The sequence below is a fragment of the Prionailurus bengalensis genome, chromosome A1 (assembly GCF_016509475.1).
Source record: "Prionailurus bengalensis isolate Pbe53 chromosome A1, Fcat_Pben_1.1_paternal_pri, whole genome shotgun sequence".
Lineage (NCBI taxonomy): Eukaryota > Metazoa > Chordata > Mammalia > Carnivora > Felidae > Prionailurus > Prionailurus bengalensis.
In genome coordinates, this window is record NC_057343.1 from 94631644 (window position 1) to 94659465 (window position 27822).

The window sequence follows — 27822 nt, forward strand, 5'->3', positions numbered from 1 at the left end:
TTTGGTGCAAATTTAATTTTATTAAACCTTACAATGAATGTTGTGGCATATCATTTTCCATTATGTGACAACTTATTGGCTGGCATCTGAATACAGTACTTCTTCTGAAAAATATGCAATGGGAAGTGACAAAAGGGAGAAACTAGTTGTTTAGTGATATATGAGGGCAAAAAGAAAAAAAAGAGAAGAAAAAAGAAAGAGAAAGGATGACGACCAATTAGTTTCTCTAGGATCTAACTCTAAAATGGTTAAAGTTCCATGCAAGAATGCTGCTGTCGCATTACGCGAAAAAATGGTTATTATCTCATCTGGTTCCCACAATTCTGATAATTACAAGGATTATTTTACCTGTAAAATTCAACCTAAGGTTTCAGCTGGGCAAAATGATTTTAAAGAGCTACTTTTTCACATACAAATTTAAAGAATTTTCCCAAGTCACAGTAGCTGCGGGGTCTCTAAGATATTACACGTTAAGGTAGTAACTTTGTCAGTGAGCAATTGCTTAACTTCAAAGTCGTCATGGGCACCATGTTAGTTTTTGCTGATTTGGGTTTTATGCCCATGTCAGATTTATGGGTAAGAAAATGACTCTTTTTTAAACCTATAATCCACTTGTCTTTATAAAGTAGACTGGTATCTAATAATCTGAGTAAAATGACCATTTCTCTTCCAGGAATGATCAAGAGCGGAACATTGGAAATTCAGCAGGCCTTACAGGGCATTTGAACAGAAATGTCACCAAAACTTACAAACCCCAGCCAATATCACCATGTTACAGTATAGTTTAGTTCGAATCCCACGAGTACAATTAGCTCATCAAGTATTAAAGTACTCATTTGTGGTTAAAAAAAAGGAACACAAATTTAAGTATTTTTTTAATTCAGTCAAGAACGACTGTGAGAATACTTTCAGACAAAGGCCTTAACGGTGTCCAAGGTCACGTTTCTTAACCAACCTCCTCCAGAATGAAATCATGGACCATTCTCAGCTATCAAACTAACGGATTTTCCAAGAGCTCCGAACAGCATTAGATGGCGAACAGAGAACTGTACCCTAAACTGAAATAAGGCATTTCAGTTCTCAAAGCCGAAGAACTGTTCTAAGTGATCAATATTTAGTGGTGGAAAAGGCTACGTCAAGAAATCCTTAGTTCCACTAAAGTTGTATGATTCAAGTTCACCTATAAAGTACAGTGAGGTGTGTGTTACTATACGAGCACGTAAGCCCTCTTATCCCCTCCCAAAAAGAGGGGAAAATGTTAAATCACTTAAAAATCCAATTGCTCATCATTTACCCCCAAATTACTGAGATCTACTGGTGTAGATTTACTGTACTTACAAAGTTTCCCTTTTTAAAAAAAGTAGCTCATGCATATATAATTCTTATACCACAAGGTCAGAGGCAAATGATTTCAAAATACTGATGTCTGAGAGTTCTAGCATATTTGTCTAAATCATAAATTACTAATACATGTGGCAGCTCAAATACCCCATCAAATTTGTCCGTGGTAAATATGGTTTTAAAATCTCTTCATCGAAAGGCTAGAGAGTGACCATTTATATCCCATTCACCCTTTTCAATGGTGAAATTCAATTCACAACCTAGTAAAGATATCTTAAAAAAAAAAAAATTAAACCTCAATTATTTAATCAGAAAGTAAGTCTAATGCTTTTTTACTTACTACTGTTCATTATGAGTTTTGTACTGAATAAAGATGAAATAAACCTAATGTGATTCTTTGCAGTGATGCCTCCTTAAATACCATTACATCAAACCCTCTGAATAAAATGGAAGCAAAAACCCAAGTGATCCAGCTCATTCGACTCACAGGTAAACTTGAGTTTTTCTCCAACAAATGAGGAGCTTTTTTATTCAGAACAATTTCATTAAGACATTTGCAGGGCAAATGTGCCATCATAAATTTCATTCTGAATAACAATAAAGTGCTGAATGAGAATTACCTGAATCTTTTTTTTTTTTTTTTTTTAATACTTTTCACTTATCGTTTCTTAAAAGAGCCCTTTCTGTGTGTGGTGGTGTTAGCAAAGCTGTTCGCAGAAAACAAACGAACAAAAAGAACGACACATAAAAAAAGAAAAGCAGAGCGAAGCTAACTTTCAGTAAGGGAATATAGAAAGCACTGCAACCTTTGTGTTTAACTACAGTGACAAATAACTGAGACCAAAGTAATTCATGCAAGGTATCTTTAAAGGTATACTTAGGCTGGAAGAAAGAAAGAATGGACACTCTACTGACCTCTGATACTAGGGCAGTAAATTGCATACTAAAATACCTTAATTATCCTAGATGCCTAGATCTGGCTTGGCAAGCATCATGCCACTGACATGCTTTAGCTCTTTTGGTAACTAAAAGTGATCTGCAGTTCAAGTGCTGAATTATGTCAATGTGACTCATTAAAGCTGTATGATAAACTTTGAGGTTAAATTTAAGCAAATGCTCTACACCTAATCACATCATCAGCACAAGCGGGCCAATGCTGGCGCAGCATGAAAGGTGGGTCGCTTTATAAAGATTCTTCCTTGTACTGCATGATATATTAAGATGACAGACCTAAATTTCAACTGGGTTAATGAGTTAGAATAGATTTGTTTCCCAAATTTAGCACACGATAATTTCAGTGGAGTAGAGAGAGAAACCTCAGAAGTGAAGAAAAAGAGAGAGAGAAAAAAAAAAAAGAAACAAAAGAGCTTGAGCTCGGGTAGCTAACCTGTAGCTCTAAATACTCATGCTACAGAGAGTACCACTTTCATAAAATGAACTTTGTAACGAAACTTAACAGTGTTTTGAGTCGAAGTTGACCAACTGCTGCATAGAAAATGTGCTAACATACAACAGTCAAGTTTAAGCCGGTGCATAGAGAAGATAAAGCACTTATGGTAACTGCAAATGGTTAACAGGTCCGGAGAGGGTGTACGACCTAGCATGGGTCCGTAAGGGGGGAAAAAATTCTGAAGTAGAAATGGTTAGGAAAACAAAGGAAGCGGAAACGGGGAAGAAGCTTGGAGAAGAGAAGGAAAAAGCAGGAAAAAGAAAGATTTTTCAATTGTATAAAATTCACAAACCAGTAAAGTATAAAGACACCACTGAAAAACGGTGAACTCTGTCCCAAACACCCAACAGCAAACAAAACCAGAACAGGTAAGCCTTTGGCAGACAATTTTAGAAATTTGAAGAGGACATTACATTTCTCAATAGTTCACCAACAATATATTATATGGTATATTTATATTAAATACTGGGAAACCAATCCTGTCAATCGGATGCTTCTAATGCTTTAGCCAATGAGAGCACGAGGAGATCAAGCTAAGTGAATGCTGGTGTCATCACAACAGTGCTCGTTTATGAAACAACTGTTACCGATTCGTGCTTTGACAGTGCAGAACATACAGTCCGGTCATCATCTATGAAGCGAAACAAAGGTCTCCAGCTTCTCTGGAATGTGCCCTTTGTAATATATTCTATGATTCACTATGACACGAGCAGCGAGACACTGCAGGGTGGTATGGTTTATGGGCTGGATCAAATTTTTAGCTATTTCCTTCTCGTCCAGCAAGTCGCTAGCAGTTTGTTTGTGCAGGTTTGTGGCATCAAAATGTGCACCTGATTTAATAAGGAGATTCATGATGTCTGGATGGTTGTTGAGAGCAGCGATGTGCAGGGGACTGTTGTCGTCGGAGTCTCTGACGTTCACATCAGCACCGCATTCGATCAGTATGGCAGTCACTTGCAGAGATGGGAATTTACAAACAGGGTACCGCCCCACACACGTGGTATTCTTGTCCACGGCCAGATGAAGAGGGCTAAAGTTATTCTTTCCCCTCGGATGAAGCTTCAGAAACCTGTATATCGTCTGCTTTTTGAAATGGTCCTGTTCTAGAGTACAAGGAACTTTTTCTAATAAGCAAATCAAGTGCAAAATAATGGAAAGAGCCTTATTTAACTGTAATGGGTCGGCCGGACACTGAGTTTGTTTGATGGCTCGCTCTATTTCAAGGACACTTTTGCACAGTATGCCCATAAGATCGTCAAATGTAACAGTGGTGCCCAGCAGGCCTTTAGCCCGATCCTGCAGCATAAAAGAGAACAGTTCTGCAAAAGATAACAAGCTGCTGGCGGTCATTGGGCTTAAAGGGTCCAAATTGTTCTGCTGCATATCCAAAGCATACTTCCACAGGTTGATGCATCGTTTGAAGTTTCCAGAATCCGCATAGACTGCGCCTCTGTATCTAATATAGTAAGAGGTATCGGGATGCGAAGGGCCAAGAATGCGCTCTCTAATCAATAGTGCCTGCATTCTCATCTCATCGGGGTCAGCAATAAGACCTTCTAGTTCCTCTGTACTGTTTACCTCCTTGGCATAATCGTAAGCCATTATCAGTGTCTGTGGTACTGGCTTGCTAATTATATTAGTCCTATCACTGTACCTCATGTTCATGGCCTTTTTCCAGTATTTCAAGGCCCCAAGCAGATCTCTTTTTTTGTCTACAAATGTAGCTCCCAGAAGCTCCAGAGCATTGATCCGTTCTGTCTTGCTCGTCTGTGCATGGTGAGTCAGAAAATCCACAATATTTGTGTGACCAGTAACACTTGCTGAGAGAAGGGGAGTCATTCCATAACCATCCTTTTCCATCTTGGCACAATACATGAGAAGCATCTTCATGATGTCCAAACTTCCAGATTCCGCGCAATCGTGCAATGCAGTATTACCTTAAGGAGAGGAAAGAAAGAGATAACAGATTTTGAGGGACCAGGGTACAACGGAACACATGAGGAACCTAAAGAGAAGCAGGCAGTCCCAGGCCGCCCTTTGTGGGACATCAATTTGACTACACATGAGAAAAAATTATCCCGGCACCTAAAACTAGTGTCTGACACACAGAGGAAGTTAAATAAACACTTGTTAAGTTTGGTGACTATATGACCAAATTAGGCATGAAAGGATCATCCAAGTCACTAAATGAAATTCAAAATTAATCCATGGCCTCTTGGGTTTTTTAAATAATGTTTTCAAGTGCATATTCTTTGACTCAAAAGTGATGAAATGAAATTAACCAGCTATTCAACTCTGCAGTCACTTAACTTTCTGGGTCAGCTTCCACATTTAAAAACAAGAAATTGAATCCATGATATCTAAGATCCTCTAGTTTGATTCTAATAGCAGTCAGAAATTATGTCTTTCAATATTTGATTGTCAAATGGGGAGGTAAGCTGTCTTAATCAAAATCCTCGGTGACAAAGTACTTTCCTCAGCTCCCGTAAGAAAAACAAGTCCACTAAAATCTGAAAAAAATATGTGGGTGGTTCATTATGAAGTTTAAAAGAGACATCTGAAGTATCCTTTCATGATGGATTACTTCCCATGGTAATTTAATTTTTTAAACATTTTTTTCAGATGTACTAAATGTTCTGACGCGGTCTTGTTCTTCCCACACGTGGATTAAAACGGACAACAGGCACATGCTGTAAAAGCCTGTACGCAACGTATTAAGACAATACAACCACCAAAGTATTTCAGTTGCCCGAGTTCAATGCCAAACATTTTACCAGTTATCATAACAAAAATTATCACACAGACCTTTGGTATTTCTACACGGTGTTTGCAAAAAATTTCAACAGTGAGTCATTTCAGGCACATGTGCAGAAAAGAGTTAACATAGCTGGCAGAGACTGGTTATCCTCAGAAAGAACTAGCTGCTTGCTAAGGGACAGCCCTCAGCTGACACCTGAGAACTCGTCTGGTGAAGAGTTCAGAAAATCCTCCTTAAATGATAAGAGTGGCTTCCTGTTTGTATTGATAATATAGTTTATGCTGAATACCTGCTTTCCTTCTGAGAGCCTGGAATTTGGGGTATTTCCGCAAAGGGTGCCTATGTGACTAGCCTCCAAGAAAACCCCTGGGCTCTGAGTCTCTAATGGGGTTCCCTGGGCAGAAAACTGCTGTGTGTGACCTCTTAAGACAAGGAGACAGCGAAAAAAGCCTGCAAAGATTCCTCTCGACCCCACCTGTGCCTCCCCCTCTTAGGATCCAGCTGCACACCCTTCATTACGTCACTGCAATACATCTCAGCCATGATTATAATGGTATGCTGACTCACCTCCAGACATGGGGGGGGGAGGCCAGCTCGGGGTGGGGGGATGCTGACACAGCAGGTGTACTAAACACTGGTTTAAACTTGAATACTTCACATAACAGATCTATTAACTACAATTCCAAAAAGCAAGTTATGACACATTAGGACTTTAATCTTTCCACAGGCTTATCCTGTTTATTCTTCCATGATACCTACAGGAATTACATGACTATCTGCACATATTTATTCTGACTCAAGATTTCAAAGGTCCACAATGGAATGGTGTCTGATGGCATGTTTTAGCAATGTGTATATAACCAAGCACTCAGAGAGCCCAGAGCTTCTGACTACTAACGTTCATTTGTTCAAAATAATTTCCATTAAAAAACACAGCTACTACTAAATGTATTTTTAAAACTTTTAAAATTAAAAATCCCTAATAGTACTTTTTTCCTCTAAGAAAGAGACAATATAAGGGAAACATAAGGTTTCAATGGCATTCTTCTCCATTCAGAGTCATATAAAATCAAGAATAAGAATGCAAAAGGAGCACCAGGTGGCTCAGTCAGTTAAGCATCCGACTCTTGGTTTAGTCTCAGGTCATGGTCCCTCGGTTTCGTGAGTTCGGGTGCTGTGTTGGGCTCCCTGTGGGCAGCCCACAGCCTGCTTGGGATTCTCTGTCTCCCTCTCTCTCTGCCCCTCCCCTACTCGTGCCATATGTGTCTCTTTCAAAATAAATAAACTTAAAAAAAATAATGCAAGAGAAGTCATTTTCTTTTTTTTTTTGTCTGAATTGACTTAGAATTTTACTGTGTTCTTTTAAAACATATTGACATATTCTTGATCAGAATTTTAGATTGTGAGAAGTCATTTTCTTAATTAACTGAATTGCTGTACTGAAATACACCATAGACTGAAAAAGATGACTTTTAAAAATAAAAAACATACAGAAGAGTTTCACATCTAGTAATGGCAGAAGAGTTTCACATCTAGTAATGGCAGAGTATGATCAATCTTCCCGGTAAGAACTAGAAAAGCTGAAAAATTTATTTTTAAAAATCTGTTTGATTTAGCAAAGAGCTAAAAAGTGGACAACATCCGGGAGCAGAAAGAAAATTAGAGAAGTCCAGGATTTGGGGAAGCTTCCCCCAGTGGCCTCTACCAATTCTGGAAGCAGCAGCTAGTAAAAAACTGAGTGGAGCTTCTGACAACTTGGCAGAGCCAGGGGAGAAAACCAGAGTCCAGAACCCACTAAGAAGGGAACTTTGAACTGCTCCCTGCACCCCCCTCCCCCCTCACCGTACACCCTGAGTCATAGCTCTGAAGGGCTGCACCCTAGCAGTTAAGGCAAACTGCAAACAAACCAGGTACTGGAGGAACCTAAATCCAATTTAAGATCGTGTTGATACTGAATTAAGGAAATTCGGGATTGCTAGTTAAACTAGTCAAAAGCCAGAAGCAAATACAAATAGTAATTAGAGAAGATATTGTCTATTTGCTATAGCTCAAATTATTTTTTTTATACTCTTTATATATAATGTTAAGTATCCAATCAAAGGAACTGCAACACAAAACCAAGACAAATAAGAGCTGATAGGCCCAACAGAAGATCCAGATAATATAGTTATCAGACACAGACCTCGGAATAATAATTATGCTTCGCAAAGTATGAGAGATTAAAAAACATTTCTGAGAATTAGAAAAGTGGAAACTACAAAAAAGGAACAAAACGGATGTTCTAGAACTGAAAACCTCAGTGGGTGGCTTTAAAAGCAGATTACATACAGCTGAAGAGAGACTGAGGGACTGGACAATAAGTGAGGTGAAAATATACAGAAAGCAGCATGGAGGGGACAAGCTGGCAAAGCAGGGACAGTGAGAGACGATGTCAGAGGGTTAACAACCTGAAAGCCAGAATTCTAGAGGAAGAAAATGGGCCCAAAGCAATACTTAAACAGCTAAAGTCTGAGAATTTCCTGAAGCTGATAAAGTACTAACCACAAATTTAGGAAGTCTTACAAATACCAAGACAGAGAAATACAAAGAATATCACCTCCCGGCTCACTACAGCAAAACTGCCCAGTGCGAAGGCAAAGAGAGAAACGTTACAACCAGAGCACAGGTGGAAACCACCTGCAAAAGAGCCGCTAGGCTGAGAGCCAAGCCCTCCTGGGGAATAGGAACTTGGGAGTCAACAGAATGGTATCTTAAAAGCACTGAAGGAAGGGAAGCGCCAACTCGAATTTTACACCCACACCAAGAATAAATGTGAAATGAAGCACTGGTTCAGGCAAGAACGAAAAGAGAAAAACCAAGGTACTTATGACCAGCAGACCTAAATACTACGGGGTGTTCTCTCTAGGCAAAAGAAAGATGAGCCACATGGAAGCATCGAGATATGGACAGAAGCATCAATAAAAGGGATAAATACATAAGAAATAGAGACTTTGGAAAGAACAGTGCTTTGTAGGGCTTGAAATGCATACAGAGCAATGAAATGCTTCACAGCAACAGCATAAAAGGAGGGTAAGTGGAGTTCAACTATTCTAAACATGTTTGCAAGGCTCGGACAGAGGTAAAATCAGAAATTTATGTTATTCCTTGAATAGACACTTTTCTAAAGAAGGCATCAAGATGGCTAACAGAGACATGAAAAAAAGCTCGACATCACTCATCATCAGAGAAATACAAATCAAAACCACACTGAGATACCACATCACATCTGTGAGAATGGCTAGTATCAAAAAGACAAGAAATAACAAGCTTCGGTGAAGAAAAGGAACTCTCGTGGACTGTTTGGTGGGAATGTAAATTGGTGCAGCCACTGTGGAAAACAGGATGGAGGTTCCTCAAAAGATTAAAAACAGAACTACCCTACGACCCAGCAATTGCACTACTAGGTATTTATCCAAGGGATACAGGTGTGATGTTTCGAAGGGGCACATGCACCCCCATGTTTATAGCAGCACTACTGACAATAGCCAAAGCATGGGAAGAGCCCAAATGTCCATCGACGGATGAATGGATAAAAATTCAGTGTATATATATTCAATGGAGTTATTACTTAGCAATCATAAAGAATGAAATCTTGCCATTTGCAGCTATGTGAATGGAACTAGAGGGTATTATGCTAAGGGAAATTAGAGAAAGACAAATAGCATAGGACTTCACTCATATGTGGAATTTAAGATACAAAACAGATGAACATAAGGGAAAGAGAAGCAAAAATAATATAAATACAGGGAGGAGGACAAAACAGAAGAGACTCTTAAATATAGAGAACAAACTAAGGTTTGCTTGAGGGGTTGTGGGGGGGCCCATGAGCTAAATGGGCAAGGGGCATTAAGGAGGACACTTGTTGGGATGAACACTGGGTGTTATACGTTAATGGATGAATCACTGGATTCTACTCCTGAAATCATTATTGCACAATGTGCTAACCAACTTGGATGTAAATTTGAAAAATGAAAAAAGAAATAAATAAAATAAAAAAGAAATTTATGTTATTCCTTTGGTAAGTCAAGGTAGTACAGTAATCCATAAAATAACAGCGGATATGCAGCATGTCATTATTATGTAGTCTCTAATATAGAGAAAGAAAATGAAGTAAGAAAAAAAGAATTCAGACAAAAAAATGAGAAACAAAGAACACAAACCAGATAGGACAAATAAAAATCAGAAAATAGAGATTAAAATCCAAATATGTTAGTAATTACATTAAAAGCAAGCAAACAAAATGTTCCCATTAAAAGACATAAAATGTCAGACTGAAAATACAAATACATGAAACTCAACTACATGCTGCTTACAGGAGACACAACCTTTAATACAAGGGCAGAAAAAGGCTAAAGAGGAAAAAAAGGGAAAAAAATTTATATCCTATGCAAAAAGTAACTATAAGGAAGCTGTGTGATATTAAAATACAGGACTGGGGTGCCTGCTCAGTCAGTTAAGCAGCCGACTTTGGCTCAGGTTGTGATCTCGCGGTTCATTGAGCCCTGCATCAGGTTCTGTGCTGAAAGCTCAGAGCCTGGAGCTTGCTTCTGAATCTGTGACTCCCTCTCTCTCTGCCCTTCTACCACTCACACTCTCTCAAAAAATAAATAAATGTTAAAAAAATAAATAAAATAAAGGACTAAGCAGATCCTAACTAAGCAGACGTTAAGGCAAAAAGCATGGCTAATTAGAGATAAAGGGAAATATTTTATAAGGATATAAAATTCAAAACAACATAAAGATACTGTAATTCTAAACTTCTTTTGAGTTAAGAACATAGGTTTGAATTATATAGAGCAAAGAATCAACAGAACTCCAAGGAGAATCGGGCAAATGCACAATCGGGCAAGTACACCTGAACACACTTCTCAGTACAGAAGACCGAAACCAGTAAGGATATAGAAGATTTTGAACACAATTAACAAACATGATTTAACAGACATACATAAATGAACACTGGACTCAACACCTGTAGAATACCATTTTCTTCCAAGGATATAGGGAAAAATAGAAACACCAACCACACTCTGGCCATAAAGAGAGTCACACAGAAATGTCAAGGGACTGATATCCCTGATTATGTTCTAAGTTCACAATGCAAGTTAGATATCAAACACATACACACACACACACACACACACACACCCCAACATCAACAAAACGCTAGAAAAATCTCCATATATTTGAAATTTTAAATATATACTTCTAAATAACCTACAGGTCAAGGAAGAAATCCCAATGGAAAAACTGAAAATATTTGTAACTGGATGAGAACAAAAACCTTAAGTAACTGATCTGGTGGGATATGGCTGAAATTGTGCTCAAAGGTACATGTTAGAAAAGAAGAAAGGCTTTAAAAAGATGGCCACACTTCCATCTCAAGAAAGTAAAGGAGAAAAACAGTAAATTAAACCCAGAGAAAGCAGAAGCAAATAATAAAAAGCAGACATCAGAGAAGAAAACAGTATCCATACGGCAGCACAGCATTTTTTATTTTCCTAAATGTTATGTATCAACTGTTGCCCCCTTGTCATCTTACATCCATAACTATGCAGGCAGAGAAAACACTTATTCTACAAATAGAAAACAGAGACATTAGTAATAGAACACACACCCATGCCTCCCAATCACCACTGTAGTGCTCTGCTCATTCCTGGGGTCATATTTTAAATGCTAGTCGTCCTCAAATCTGATGAGTAAGTTTTATCTAATACAAGCCAAACCTCCTAATGAAACTCCACTGATCATGTTACTTTCCAACTCAACACCCTTCATGCTTCCTCTAAAGAAACAGCTGAAAATCTTTAAGATGGCTTGAAGAATCCCACAGCACTGATTCTCAAGGCACTATCTGTGCAGGGTGGGAGGACAACAAGGAAGAAATCCATAGTTTTAGAAAAAAACATGTGAAGTAAAGCTGAATCTTGGTTAGTGGTAACACATGTAAGACACACTATGAGGAGTGGATTTTACCCTACCCTACTTCTCCAGCCTCATTTATCAGCACGTCCAATACGAATGCTGCACTGTGAATCTTGCCAGGAGCTGGCAAACTTCTTCTATAAAGGGCTCGACAGTTATTTTTAGGTTTTGCAAGCTGTAAGGTCTCTGTTGTAGCCACTCGACTCTGCCATGTCAAGAAGTATCCAGGGACCATACGTTACATGAATGGGGACGGCTGGTTTCCAACAAAAATGTACTTATGGGCACTGAAATATGACTTTCATGGCATTGTCATGAGTCATAAAATATTCTTCTTCATTAAATTTGTTTCCAATTTAATGTAAATTAAAAGGTAAAACATCTTAGCTCTCAGGCAATGCAAAAATAGGAGGTGGGCAGGATTTGACCCCCGGGCCATAGTTGGTCAACACTCTCATTCAAAAGACATTATCAATCATTCACATGGCAGAGACCCCACTTCTGCTTCCTGTCACTCTGTCCTAAGTGTCCCTCCCAGCACGGGGGACAATCCCACTCGTGTCCACGCCTCGGCTTTTCATTTCCCTGTAATACACTCTTCCTTCTTTACCATTTTAACTTCTTGTCCTTCAAGTTTCAACAGAAACTTCAGCTGCCCAAAGAGGCCATCTTGTTTATACCACATCGATTTGTCATTTTGAGAATGCCTAGTGAATAAATGTATCACTTATCCTGGTAGGTAACCCTACTACATGGGCTATTATAATATTATGTCATATCTTCTAATAGTACAGTATTACTGCCACACAAACCGGTTTTCTTACCTTAACAGTCTATTCCTAAACTATACAGACCCCATGTAACATTTCCTTTGTATCCCAGCTAGCAGTTAGCACACTGCTAAGGCTAAGGTAAGATTCTTAAATTTTTGAAAAATGTTTATTTATTGGGGCTCCTGGGTGGCTCAGTTGTTAAGCATCCAACTTTGGCTCAGGTCACCATCTCGCAGTTGGTGGGTTCAAGCCCTGCGTCGAGCTCTGTGATGACAGCTCAGAGCCTAGAGTCTGCTTCAGATTCTGTGTCTCCTTCTCTCTCTACCCCTCCCCCGCTCACACTCTATCCCTCTCTCTTAAAAATAAACGAACATTTAAAAAATATTTATTATTTATTTTGGGATAGAGAGTGCACAAGTGGGGGAAAGGGAAGGGAGGAAGGAGGGAAGGGGGGGAAGGGAGGAAGGGGAGAGGGGGAGAGGATCTTAAGCAACTCCACACTCAGCGTGGAGCCCAACACGGGGTTCAATCCCATGACCCTGGGGCCATGACCTGAGCCAGAATTAAGAGTTGAACGTTTAACTGACTGAGCCACCCAGGCGCCCAAAGATTCTTAAATTTTTAATAGCTGGTATCACAAAAAGTGATTCAAACTCGGGATAAAGTAAGCTTAAAAAGTAAAATCTCAGGAGAGAAATCTTAATTACTCTAACAAGTTATGTATATGACCACCACAGCTTCATGTCCTAAAAGCTCTGAAAAAATGTTTCTGAATTATAGTCTAGACCTTGACTCAAAAGTTTAGAAAAGGGAGGCAAAAAAAAAAAAAAGGCGTAATTTTAAAGCAACTATAATTTTTGTCTGAAGTCTCCAAGTCTTTCTACATAGATGTTTTGATAAAGTTCTAATCAGTCTGTTTACAACTGTTTCCTGCTTTTCTCCTACATCTGTCATTTTGTCACGATGGGCTACCGGTGGGTACATGGTCCACATGAACTCCATGGATACTACGCGATCATTATTAACGGCTCTATGGTGAGTTCGAGCAAGGAGGCATGAACCAAGTTAACACAAACACCTCCCGTCAATGGATGTCTGCAGAGCTTCAGGATTTTCACTATTACAATTAGTGCCTAAAAGCCTGTAAGGACAGATAACAGACCAGTGACTGCCAGGGGCCAGATTGAGAGGGGCTAACTGCAAAGGGGCATGAAGGAACCCTTGTTCTACCTTTACTATACTGGTGGGCAAGCTGCAGTGTATGTGTATCAAAACTTACGGAACTATTTGCTAAAAAAGATGAGTTTTATTGTATAAAATTATACCTCGATAACTAAATGACAAAAAAAGTAATGTCTAAATTAAAATAGAATCACAAATGTGTGAAAGCTTAAAATACATCTTTAATTCATTCCAAAGTAATTAGACAATCTTTTAAAAGTTCTACTTTTATAGGAGGCGCCTGGGTGGCTCAGTTGGTTAAGCGTCTGACTTCGGCTCAGGATATGATCTCACGGTTTGTGGGTTCGAGCCTCAGGTCAGGCTCTGTGCTGACAGCTCACAGCCTGGAGCCTGCTTCAGATTCTGTCTCTCTCTCGCTCTCTCTCTCTCTCTCTCTCTCAAAAATAAACATTGAAAAAAAAAAACTTTTTTTTTAATAAAATAAAAGTTCCACTTTTATAGTATTCTTTCTGGTACTAGAATGAATTTTCGAATTTTAATTTATATTACTTCTATACCTAGAGACACAGAGCATTTTCCCATGTCTGTTCACAAACTTTATTTTCTTTTATGACAAGTCTATTTACGTTCCAGTTTCTGGGACTATTAGTCTGACTTTCTCTATGCATTTTATAAAATGTTGATCAGTTATCTGCTATATTTATGATATATACCTTGCTCTATTGTTTCATTCGAGAGAGATGCTTTCAGTATTAAACACAAGTTCTTGTGAAAAATATCTAACAAGTTGAATTTAAAAATCAAGTTAACTATGTCCTGATGACTAACCTCTGCTACATTATACATCAAAGACCAATAAAATTGTATTTAATTTTTGCTAGGTTTATTAATGACAAACTCTTGGTGTATAACATCATGTGCCAAGCACTACTAAATATTCAACTGAAGCATTTTCCCTGGGTTATGTGCCTCTTAAAAATGTTTCCAGGGACATCTGGATGGCTCAGTCGATTACACATCTGATCTTGATTTCAGCTTCGGTCATGATCTCACGGTTTGTGAGTTCAAGCCCTGAGTCGAGCTCCATGCTGACAGTGTGCAGTATGCAGCCTGCTTGGGAATTCTCTCTCCCCGCCCCCCCGCCCCATTCATGCACACATGCTCTCTCTCAAAAATAAACTTAAAAAAAAAATGCTTCCATAATACACAAGATTCGCTATCTCTACCTCATAAGGTCTTAATTTTGTGTCCTCAGAGTAAGAAAGCCAATTAAAAATAGAACACAAGGTTCAAAAATAAATACTAATATTACCAGGCACCTTAGATGAAATTAGGGATATTTAGCATTGAAATTTAATTTACCTTTAACTAAAGAAAAAAAAAGAAAGAATATAAACATTGTATTATATAATTCTCAATGCCTGACTCAGAACATGTTCATTTGAAGAAAAAATAAAACTTCTGACACTGAATTCATTATGGAAAATGCTTATGATTTCTCAAAAGGCATGTCTGTTAAAAGGCCATTTCTTAAAAATCAAGCTAACGGTCCAAGTGTTAATTCAGTTAAAGTATGTATGCAGAAAGTTAACACAGTATGATCTTAAATGTATTACTTTTCAACCCTATAACTGAACATAGAAACAGTGCGAAGGATCTGGAAGAATAAAAGGTAGCCCTACTCGTTGAGAGGCTTCTGGGATGGACACTAAGGGAAGGAGACGGAGGTGTGCACGCTTGGTCACCAAAGGGAGGTGGGCTCGGGGGATGGGTGAAATAGGTGATGGGGACTAAGGGGCACACTTGCCGTGAGGAGCACCGGGACGGGGTAATGTGTGGAAGCGCTGAATCACTATGCTGTACACCCGACACTAACGTAACACTGTATGTTAGCTATACTGGAATTAAAATAAAAACTTAATAAAACAAAAAACAAACAAAAATCATGGCAGTATTTCTCAAGAAGACCTTTCTACAAGCGCCAATCTTGGCTGCTGTTAATTCTAGAGACCTGTAATCTTGTGATAGCAGGCACATGAGACTACACTCCACTGTGAAAGCTGAGGTGCCTACCGAAGGGGTCAAGATTTTCCTAAAATAAGTAATCCAAAAACAAACTAGTATTTTGAGTAATAACTAGTTGGAGCCCTAACAGTTCCCTGGCTCCACACCAGATGTTTTGGACTTGACTAAACAATAAATAAGTGATTGTCTGCATGAGATTGTTACCAATCAACTAACGACTTAAATCATACAAGAACTTCAACACAGAATTTATAACTATCTCCATTTGAATAAGATTACTTAGGCTCTCCAGGATCAGAATTAAGTCAGTTCCTAAACCACTCCCAATTTCTATTTTTATTGAAACAAAAATGTTCTCGTAAGGGCTATACAATGTTTTACAAATACAAAATGTCTACTATAAACTGCTTTTTCTAACAATATCAATTGAAGAGATTTTGCTGTTTTGTAAAGTTCTCACACAGTTCAAGTTTTGTGTGTATGTGTTTTAGTCAAATAAAGTTGTGCTTCTCAAGCTTTAATGTGCACAATCACCACTGGATCGCAGTAAAATGCAGATTCTGATTCAGGTGATCCAGGGTGGATCTAAGTGATGCCTACGCTGCTGGTCTTTGCTACTATGAGCGCCAGGGAAACAGAGGAGGAATCTTATTTTCAAAACAGAAGAGAAATCTTATTTTCCTGTTTGTCATATAGGTGTCTGCCATTAAACTAACACATCTAATAATGATATCAAGAAATACAAAGAGAAGGGGCACCTTGGTGGCTCAGATGGTTAAGCATCCAACTCTTGATTTCAGATCAGGTCATGATCTCACGGTTGATAGGTTCAAGCCCCGTGATGGGTTCTGCACTGGCAGCACAGAGCCTGCTTGAGATTCTCTCTTTCCTTCTCTCTCTACACCTCCCACACTGTGCTCTCTCTCAAAATAAATAAACATTAAAAAGTAAAAAGGGGGGTTCCTGGGTGGCTTAGTCGGTTCAGCATCCGACTTCAGCTCAAGTGATGATTTCACAGTTCACAAGTTCGACCTCCACATCGGGCTCTGTGCTGACAGTTCGGAGCCTGAAGCCTGCTTCACGTTCTGTCTCCCTCTCTCTCTGCCCCTCCCCCACTCGAACTTGGTCTCTGTCTCTCAAAAATAAACATTAAAAAAAAAAAAGACACATGAACAGAAGTTGAAAAGGAGGATTAGGTCACAGCCCTATTTCACACCACACAGAAAAACGAGTATCTCCACTCCACCTTATGCGTGAATGAGAAAATTCTATGCCACAGCAGGAAAAGGGTGTGTTCTATGACTAAATTACACCGTTTGACCCTCAGAAACTTTCCTTTGTAATAAAGGATATCAGTAAACCCTGCAGTGTATTCTTAACAATTTTCTAGTTTAAGTCAAATCTAAGTGATCTACAAGGTGAATATTTAAGAAATCAGTTTGTAAAATAAAATCCAAATTGCTGTGAATAATACCTATCAGAAGAGTGAAAACACCAACGTAAACTGGTACAGCCACTGTGGAAACAAAAACACTAATTCGAAAAGATACATAAACCCCTATGTTTCTGGCAGCACTGTTTACAACAGCCAAGATATGGAAACAACCTGAGCGTCCATCGACAGATAAACAGATAAAAACGACATGGTGCGTGTGCATGTGCATCTGTGTATACACACACACACACACACACACACACACACACACACACACACAATGGAGTAATATTCAACTATGAAAAAGAATGAAATCTTGCCATCTATGACAACATGGATGGGACAAAAGGGATGGTAAGTGAAATAAGTGAGACAGCAAAAGACACAGATCATATGATTTCACTTGTACGTGGAATCTAAAAAACAAAATGAACAAACCAAAACAGCAACTCATAAATATAGGTGGTTTCCAGAGGGAGGGTGCAAGGGGGGATGGGCAAGATAGCTAAGGGGGATTAATAGGTACAAACTTCCAGTTATAAAATAAGTAAGTCATGGGGATACAGAGTACAGCACAGGGAATACAGCCGATAATACTGTAGTAACATGGCGTGGTGACAGATGGTAACCACACTCACTATGATGAACACTGCGTACGTTATTACTCAAATCACTATGTTGTACACCTGAAACAAATACAATGTTCTGTCAACTATACTTCAATAAAAAGAAAGGAAGGAAGGAAAAAGGAATGGGAGGGAGAGACATTTTATAATCACTTCAGTTTTTACAAAAAAAAAAAAAATTTAAGTTTGTTGTAAGTACTCATTTCACTTGTTCCTCTTATTTTAATGGTATACCTGACTCCCTTTCCGTTACTCTTAACTTCTCTCATTTTCTTTAAAAAATTAAATTTACTTAGAAAAATAACAGTGATGGGGCGCCTGGGTGGCTTAGTCAGTTAAGCATCGACTTTGGCTCAGGTCATGATCTCACGGTCTGTGAGTTCGAGCCCCGCGTCAGGCTCTGTGCCGACAGCTCAGAGCCTGGAGCCTGTTTCGGATTCTGTGTCTCCCTCTCTCTTTGACCCTCCCCCGTTCATGCTCTGTCTCTGTCTCAAAAAAATAAAGAAACGTTAAAAAAGTTTAAAAAAAAAAGAAAAAGAACAAAGTGAAAAAACCACCTACAGAATAGGAGAAAATATTTGCAAATCAAATATCTGATAAAAGACTTGTGTTCATAATACATAAATTACTCTTACAACTCAGTAATAAAAAGATAACCCAATTTTAAAACGTGCATACAAAAAGACACCTGTCCAAAGAAGATAAACAAATGGCCAATAAGCACATGAAAAGCACACAATGGTGAACATCATCACGTGAAATCAAAATCAAAACCACAATGAGATACCACTTCACACCCACTGAGATGGCTATTCCCCCCTCCAAAAGAAAAAATAGTAGTAACAAACGTTGGAGAGGGTGTGGACAACTGGAACTCTCCTAGGCTGTTGACAGGAATGTAAAACGGTACAGCCACTTGGACAATAGTTTAGCTGTTCCTTAAAAGGTTAACAGAGAGTTGCCATGTCACCCAGCAATTCCACTCCTCCACATATGCCTAAGAGAAATGAAAGCAAACATCCACACAAAAACTTGTACATGAATATTCTTATCAGCATTCTTATCCTAATAGCTAAAAAGCAGAACCAATTCAAATGCCCATTAACTGATAAATGGAGAAATGTGGTCTATCTACACAAGGGATTATCCAGCAATAAAAAGAACATGCTACAAAATGGACAAGCCTTGAAAACAATATGCTAAGGGAAAGAAGCAAATCATAAAAGACCACATATTAGGACTCCATTTATATGAAATGTCCGTAGCAGGCCTATGTCCCTAGAGGACAGAAAGATTAGTGACTGCCTAAGGTTTCTGCACTTGGGGTGGGAGAGGAGAGGGGATGCAGTGAGTATGACTGGATATGGGTTTTGGCGGGTTGGGGATGAAAAGGTAGTTGTGGTGATGACCACACAACTCTGTGAATACACATTGATTCACACACTTAAATGGGCGAACAGTACGTCTCAAAGCTGTCTTAAGATCAAAGTACTTGCGTTTTTGGTAAAAACTTCTGACTTTTAGAAACAGCAATTAAAGGGTCTCTAACTGTAACAGACTTACTGGAAATGCACAAGAACAATTCTCACCACTGCTCTTTGCCTACTGTGCCTGCCATCCACTCTTCTTCAGCTCTGTGGCTGGGACCGTGAGAGGCTCACTTGCAAAGGAGGGGAGGGGGCCTGCGATTCAGCTGCAGAACAAGGCTGATTCCAAGTATTTTATTCCTGGAATAACTAAATGGTATGTGTTAAGGGAAGAGGTAGAGAGAAACACTAGAAGGGGTAGAGAGAGGCACTAGAAAGTTCCTCTGCTCAGGATGTTTCCCTTCCCCATGTTTATGCTAACACCAGAGATACCTGAGAACAGGAGTTTGAAGAAAAAAAAAAAAAAGGAATCAAAACAGAATCAAGGACAAACTGTGCCAAGGTTACCATGTGCCCTCCCTTCATTAATCCTGTGTATAAGGCGCTGAGTTCGAAGCATATGGAAATTTAACGACACAGGTCCTTGAGCTTCCAACAAGTTCAATGCTAAAAACATATGCATCCAGAAGTAAGATGAATTCTTATGACTGAAAGGGAATCAGAAGTGCCTAGGAGAGGGGTCTTGACATCAGGTGCAATTTCAAGGCTAAGACGACCTGAGCTTAGGAATCCAGACTAAAAGCAATCAACAGTATAGTGTAATGTGATGAAAATTACACAATGTCAGTTGATGAAAACATCAACATTACAATTGAGACTCATTCAAACTCCCTTTCCTGGCCATTCTTCCTAACGGTGGAGGACAAAAGGCAGAGACATGTCTTCCTCAGATTTGCACCCACATGGCTTCTTTACCTAGGCTGGTTCCCACCTCTATCTTCCATCACATACCTTCCTAATGTCTCAGGAGCATTCGTCTCTAGAATGCCAGAGGCTTCCTGAATTTTGTTTTAAACACTTTTTAATCTAGGAAAATCTGATAAAGACAGACTTGGTGACAGTCCCACTTGTACCCAAAGGTCAAGAAGTAAAACTTAACCTCAACCTTAAGCTCAACTCACTGCCAATAGCCCTAAAAGAGCAATAGTGTTCAGGATCTACTTATTTTCTCCAACTTCGGTTCACTTGTGAGGATTCACAGTTCAAAATCCAATCTCCAGGCGCAGAGGAACACGATGGCTATCTCCCCACTGGGCTCCATCTACACATTTTCTGCAGCTTCACTTCTCCAAGGAGGATATCAAGTCTCCCTGGGGATACAGAGACGTACGCTCAGGGACACAAGAGGGCAAGAATGAACGTGGAACCACTCAAGGGAGCAACTTGATGCTCTGGGATTTGAATGTGAATGAATTCAACTAGTAAGTTGTTGTTTTTCATTATTATGAAATCAGAATGAACACAGAAACGCCAGAAAACAGAATGAAATTTGATGTCCCTCTCTTCACCTCTTCTCTGAAGTAGGTGTGTTAAGGTGAACCAATAGCTGAGAAGAATATTCAAAGTCAAGAAAGAAAATAGAACTACTTCCAACAGTCTCAGAGAGTCCTGAAGTACAGGGAAATAAACTACCTAGGTGACAAGGGGTATCCTCTTGGTCCTTTACCTTAGTATCAACAGCTCTTAATTTACGGGGCAGATTTTCTTATCTAAAATAATTTTGCAGCTACAGTGGGTGAAAAAAAAAAACAAGAAAAAAAACAATAAGATTTCTTTTTTCAGATTTTCTTGACTGAAATACACCTAGAGCCCAAAATGCCTATCCTATGGGACAGAACTAATATAATATGCCTAGGGTTTGCTTTAAACTACTGCAGAAAACAAAGGAGAGGAGAAAGAAATCCCCTGGAGACCCACCTGTACTGCTGTTTTTTCACAATTACAGTCTTCATTTCTTATTTCATGTCTCCATGTGTGTATTTATTTCCATAGTGAAAGAAAAACACAACAGTCCCTGCCAACAAGGAGCGTATAATCCTTTTTCTCTTACATCCAGCACAGTCATTCAACAAACTCATTTACCAAATACCCACTACAGGCCAGGCTCTCTTTCTAACACATGGATACAAACACCAGCCGCAAACTTTCACTGCCTTACCTCTACATAAAGAATAAAATCAAACTCCTTTATCTAGACTTCAATCTAGCCCTGAGCGCCCTTTGGTCCAAATATGCCTTTTCCAATTCTTGGACCCTCCAAGCAGATCTCTCAATGTGCCCTTCCTCACGCCATAAGACTGTACCAAATGCATTCTAGCGATATGAACCCCAAAAATCCTTTCAAGGCCCAGTTCAGCGTCTCCATGAAGATCCCATTCTTCTAAAATCCACCAGCGTGGACTTATACTAACCCGTTAGCAGTTGGCAAATGTGACGTCCTGTGTCTTCTCAGAGCCTCCCACAATGTCCAGCACAATGCCTTGCCTACAGAAAACTCAGTTATTATCTTATTACCAATTAACCTACTTACCTTGGGTATTTAAAAAGATTAAGCCATGCATGAGGATAGCATGAGGATCCTGCTAGGACCAGTGTTCCCAGTCCCGACTCAGAGAAGCTCTTCTGCTCTGAGGCATTCCAATCACTTTCAGCCGCTCAATTCCCCAATCAAATCAGGGTGTAAAAGCAGAACTGAAGGGCGCACCTAACTGTACTACAGACCCTATTCTGAACTGAACAACGAGAACATAAAAAAAAGGAAAAACAAAGCAAGCCAAAGATGACCATAACCGTGAAGGGCTGAAATGTGATCACTCTGACACAGGCTTGTTCAATCACTTCTGATTTGTAGTCTACACAACCCGCTCTCCTATTTCAAACATCAAATGCTGTGTTAAAATGGAGAAATATTTCTAAATATTTCAAAGTTTTTCTCCTTTCTGAATGCCAGGGGAAAAGAAAGAACCCACTGTCTCCAGAGGTAACGAGTTGGTTGCGAATAGAATATTACCATGTATCGAATAGAAGACAGCGTGACTGCAAAAAAACAATGGAATACAATGGAACGTAGAGGTCATGTGCTTTTTGTATTTAGGCAGACCAAGCATAATCTGCCAATGTCTTCTTTCTTCAGAACCATTTCCAACAGTGAACACACACAATTTCCTAAGAAATTATTCTATTTTATCCCTAGTCTCACCAGTCTTTTCCACTTTTTGGCCAGGAGGAAAAATGGGGGGAGGGGGGCAAAATCCTTTCTTGATGTTCTATCGCATAGATCCTTCTCCAATGTTCCCCTTAGATTCAACTGGTTCCTGTTTTTTTATTATGCATTAACCCATAAAACAATCTAGAGTCAGTAAGAGAGTGATTATCAAGGAATGGAAGCTTCAGGATCAGAGTGCGGGAGGGTACATATATACTTTAATCAGCCCCCAATTTTCATTAAGAATCGCTGTCAAGGGGTGTGTGGGTGGCTCTGGAGATTAAGCATCTGACTTGGTTTCAGCTCAGGTCACGATCTCAGTTTCATGAGTTCAAGCCCCGCATTGGGCTCCATGCTGACAGTGCAGAGTCTGCTTGAGATTCTCTCTCTCCCTCTCTCTCTCTCTCTGACCCTCCCCCACTTATGCCATTTCACCCTCTCCCTCTCTCTCTCTCAAAACAAATAAGTAAACTTAAAAAAAATCACTGTTGAAATTAAAAGACACCATGACAGGGGTGCCTGGGTGGCGCAGTCAGTTAAGCGTCCGACTTCAGCCAGGTCACGATCTCGCGGTCCGTGAGTTCGAGCCCCGCGTCAGGCTCTGGGCTGATGGCTCGGAGCCTGGAGCCTGTTTCTGATTCTGTGTCTCCCTCTCTCTCTGCCCCTCCCCTGTTCATGCTCTGTCTCTCTCTGTCCCCAAAATAAATAAACGTTGAAAAAAAAAAAAAAAAGAATTTAAAAGACACCATGACAGGTAAAAGCAATGCACACAAAGTGATACATGTTATATATATTTTTAAAATACTATATTTGTATGTATATGTGTGTATATATATACATGTATGTGTACATATACATATATACATATATATACATGTATATATATATATATACATATATATATACATGTATATATATACACGTGTATATGCACATACATACATATATATATGTATAAAGGAGGCTATCTGAAAATAATTTTTGGTACGAAATTATTTTCTCATGGTAAGTGTAATTTTTTGTAAAAGCCACAAGTGGTAGATACTGAAACAGCAAGAAAAAACAACTCTAGAATTAGATCATTTGACCAAAAGAGTCAGCATACATGTCCTCACATGCAAAGCTATGTGATGATGGTGATAAAAGGAACCTTCTTCCGAAAGAGCAAAGGAATTGAGGGAGATACCACTCAGTTTACTAGGGGAAAATGCTCACACAAATGTGATCTGTTTAGGGCACAGGTGTCTCACACATTCTGTCTCCAGAAGTAGACAAAGAACCTCTGAAAACCATAAGGGAAACAGTACCAGGACTCATTTCTCCAATGACCTAAGGGTTTAAAATAATTTTACTTAAATATGTAAGTTTAACAATCTGTGTATTATTAGGCTAATGAATAAAAAACCCAAACGAAAGAAACAACAAATCAAACAAGCCTAAACAAGCAGCCATACCTTTTGTTTTTGATGTTTATTTATTTTATTTATTGGGGGGGGGGGGGAGGAGCTGGGCAGAGAGAGGGAGACACAAAATCAGAAGTAGGCTCCAGGCTCTGAGCTGTGGGGCTCGAACTCACAGTGAGACCATGACCTGAACAGAAGTCGGGTGGCCCAACCAACTGAGCCACCCAGGCGCCCCAAGCAGCCATACCTTTTAACCCTCTCTCAGCTACTTACGATTTCAAAGCATTTCCCATGGTAACCTGGTCACGTAAGCAGTAACTGTCCTCTTAAAACAGGCTTTCTTTAAAAGAATGTGTTGAAAACAAACAAAAATGTCATGCTGTCATTTGAGCCAACAACCCACCTCAAAGACAAGCAAGAACGCATGAAAAAAAGGGTAAGAAAGAATGTCTACAGGAACGTTTTTTATCCTACTGAAAAGACAGAAGATAACCCTCCATTAGGAGTATGCAGCTACTGAAATTAAAAGGCTGTAATTAGTGACATTACAGATATTATTTATTAAGCTAAAAAAGGGTTACAGAAGAGCATATATAATAAAATTACATACATGTATCTCTATGATAAATTCAGAAATATTTTTCAAAAGGATTGTCTATAGTGGAATTTTGTGAGATTTTTATATTTTCTCTGACAAAAAAAATTTACAGAAAATCAGTGAGCCTGCCTTTTTTAAAAAGATCATACTAATTTCAGTGAATTATGTCCAATAACTATGTAGTGTCCCTTAATTGTGTGGTGTAGGCTCTCCAAAAGGCAATCAGAGGCTCCCACAATGATAAATGCACCCTTTGATTCAGCAATTCCATTTGTAAGTATTTATAATACAGCTATTCTCACACAGTGTGCAAAGCCACACTTTTGTTTAAGAATATTCACAGAAGCTCTGCTTATATTGGATGTGACCTAACTGTCCATCAACAGGGCCTAGATAAATTATGTATATTGATACAATGAAATACTGTGTAGCCATGAAACAGAATGAGGCAGTTCTGTGTGTTGGAGCTGAATGAGGTCCAAGATAATTTAAGGTTTAAAAACAACAACAACAACAACAAAATAATATGCATCAACTAACAGAAGGGAAAGAGGGAGGAAGAGACATAGACAAGTATACTGTCATCGCACAGACTATCTCTAGAACACACAAAAACAGGGAGAGTGCTTACAAACAGAGGCTGCAGGGGGCTGGAGGTCTAGAAATCAGACTTCTTTCTCATTGTAAACACTGGAAATCAATTTGAATTGTTTGAATTTTTCGTTCCATGTGTGTAGTCTCCTTTTAAGTTTTAATAGTTTTTTTTTTTAAATTGGGCTGTGAATCACTTTGCTATTGTATAAACAAACATGCTGAAGGGGGAAAAAAAAGGTTCCAAGCATCAAAATACGCTATCAAAACAGCTGTCTTGGAGAGCTTAGGGAAAAAAAAAAAAAAGCTTCGCAACTATCATTTGCTGCTTTAGGTTTATTACATCCCTGAAAATTACACACAGTTGTGAACCTGAGCCCTTCTTTTCCACAAAGGTGTTGACACTGTTGCTAGCCAACAAATCCACGCCTTGTTCTGTGCTCAGTTTTGTAGCATATTTTAAAATGTTTTCTCTCTCGCTATATTTAATACATGCTCAACGTGAAAGGGTTTTCTATTGGCCACACAATAAATTAAGAGAAGAAGGGGACAGATTTTCTTTTTCCACTGACACTAATCCTTCCAGGTCAGTGTGGCCTGGCCTTCCCTGACAAAATAACAAATGAAATGCCTACCCAAGACACAAGACAATGAGTCACTAAATATAGTAGTTTCTACTACACCGGGGTTCTTTAAAAAACAAAAACAGAAAACAAAAAACAAAACAATCTAGGCAAAAAAAAAAAAATACGTTACCTTGAAGTATATTCTCAAGTAGACTGAACACAAGCCTAAAGGCTCAGGTCAACTGTCACTAACATCCCCTGTAAGTCTGGGGAACCGGGGAATTGGAGAGTACTCCAAATAAGAGACGGAAAATGCTACTTAACACAGCGACTGAGGGCTTGTTATCACACTCATTCAGCGTATTCTCAAACATCAGAGAAACAACCAACAAGGTTATGCTGGAAGGGACACCTAGCCGGAACAGGTCTGTCAATGTGGGCTGACTCAACGCCCACTGTTTACAGTGATGCATCCAGCTTCCTGAAAACGATGGTAAACACTTAAAAAACACAGAAAGGAAGAGGCTGCACTCACCTTTGACACTTTTTCTATTAACGTCTGCCCCCTTTTCGAGTAAATACTGCGCAATCTCTTTGTGTCCTTTGTAACAGGAAATCATCAGGCACGTATGCCCGTGGCGGTTTGATACTTCCAAATCGGCTTTGTGTTCCACAAGGTACTTTACTATTTCCAAATGGCCATCGAAACAGGCGGCTCGGAGAGGGGTTGAATTGGTCAAAGTGGTGTTGTTGACGGACGCTCCATGATTTAACAAAGACTGAACCACCTTCAGATGTCCCGCAGCAGAGGCGGCCCACAACGGCGGGGCCCCCTCAATGGTTTCGCCATCAAAATTGACGGAGCCCCCGACCTCTATGCAGGCACTGCACTGCTCTAGGAGGAATTCCACCATGTCAAGGTGCCCGTACCTGGCGGCCATCAGGAGTGGCGTGGCCCCATTCGTTTTTTCGGAGATCAAGGAGGAAACCTCCTCTTTGGATTTGCTTGCCAACAACTTGGTGAGAAGCCGGAGTTTGCCATCCCGAGCTGCGTTAAACACTGCGGTCTTTAGATCCATTTATGTCCGGTGGAGCTGGCTGCGCTTTTTTTATCCTTCAAAGCAAAGCCCCAGCCTAACTCTACGGACACAGGCAAGAGTTACAGGAACCAAAGTTCAATGTTAATCACGGCACTCCAAACGGATATAAAACCACGGAGAGTGTGTTCTGTCTTACTGCCTTCCAACATCTGAAAACCAGAGCACCAAACTAGGAAAAGGAAGAAAAAAAAGGGGGGGGGGGGAGGATTTGTGAGTTTTCCATAGGTAAAGGCAAAAACAGTTTAGGTTTTCTTAATTTCTACTCCTAGGGGGAGGGAGGGGGCCGGATAGTCCCATACTTAAGGGACAACTCAAGCCACCAAAACACGGTGGGAAAGACTACAAAAAGGTTACACACAGACCCAAATGTTTTGGTTTGGTGGGAGGCAGTTTCTTTTCTATATACGGTAAGCTGAAACACTACAGGCGACCGGGTTTTCTCGCCTCCAGAGCAGCCCAGCATTGTTCTAGTTTTTGCTTTGCACACGCCCAGGGAGAGTGCACCCGAAAGCGGCGAGGGACGCGGGTTCAGAAATGTTTCTCTTCCTCACATCTGCAGAGGGGAGCGAGCCAAGGGCGCGAGACTGAAGGCCTCGCTATGGCCAGAATGGGTTTCGAGAAGGAACAAAAAGGTCGGCCACGACAAACCGCGGCCAGCCAACGCCAAAGCCCTCGCCCGACAAGGTTCGCTTTCCTTTAAAACTACTCGAAGCTCTCAGGAAATCCGGCCGCCTTCTCTCTAACTTCGCCCGCCCCATTTTGATTCCCCCCCCACCCCACCCCGCAAGGGATCGCAGGTTCCCCCAGACCCCGTGCCCCTCCGTAACCTTCACCGCCACCTTCTCCGGACCCCGGCCGCCCCTTCCCCGAGCGACCACGACCCTCGCCCGCCGGGCCGCCGAAGCTGGGGGCCTCCGGCCCGCCGCCCGCTGCCGGGGGCGCCCTCCTTCCCCTTCCCGCCCAGGCCTCCCCGCGGGCGCCTCAGGCCGCAGCCCGGGCTCCGGCAGGCCCCTGCCGCCACCACTACCTGCCCGGGGGCTGGTCCTCCCCACCGCCGCTGGCCGCTCGGGCTCGGGCCGCCCCCCTTAAATTGAAACCGTTGTCCGCGCCGCCGCCCGGGCCGGCCTGCTCCGCCTGCAGCCGCACAGCTCCTCCATGCCCCGCGCCCCACAGGAATGAATCCGGCCGCGCCGTTCGCCCCGCCCCGCCACGCCGAGCCGCCTCCCGCCCTCCCTGGCTGCGCGGGCTACAGCAGCTGCAGCGGATGCCGCGGCGGATGGTGTAATGGGCTGCGGGCCGGGGGCCGGACGAGCCTGAGCCAGGTTTCACATCACTGACGCGGCAGCCGCGCCATTGGGCCGGGGGAGGGCGGCGGCCGCCG

General features: G+C 40.5%; 1 protein-coding gene across 1 annotated transcript; it reads right to left on the minus strand.

The window, feature by feature from the left end:
- FEM1C (fem-1 homolog C) lies at positions 1–27822 on the minus strand. Its single transcript, XM_043556212.1, has 3 exons — positions 27469–27822; positions 25877–26610; positions 1–4728 (listed from the first exon to the last, which is right to left on the minus strand). Exons 2-3 carry the CDS (start codon positions 26418–26420, stop codon positions 3419–3421), a joined length of 1854 nt encoding a protein of 617 aa, XP_043412147.1. The 5' UTR covers positions 26421–26610; positions 27469–27822; the 3' UTR covers positions 1–3418.

Coding starts and splice junctions, on each gene's coding strand:
- FEM1C (XM_043556212.1), bottom strand. CDS start 26,420: ATGGATCTAAAGACCGCAGTGTTTAACGCAGCTCGGGATGGCAAACTC. Junction 4,729..25,876: donor TAATAGAAAAAGTGTCAAAG/GTGAGTGCAGCC, acceptor CCTCTCCTTAAG/GTAATACTGCATTGCACGAT.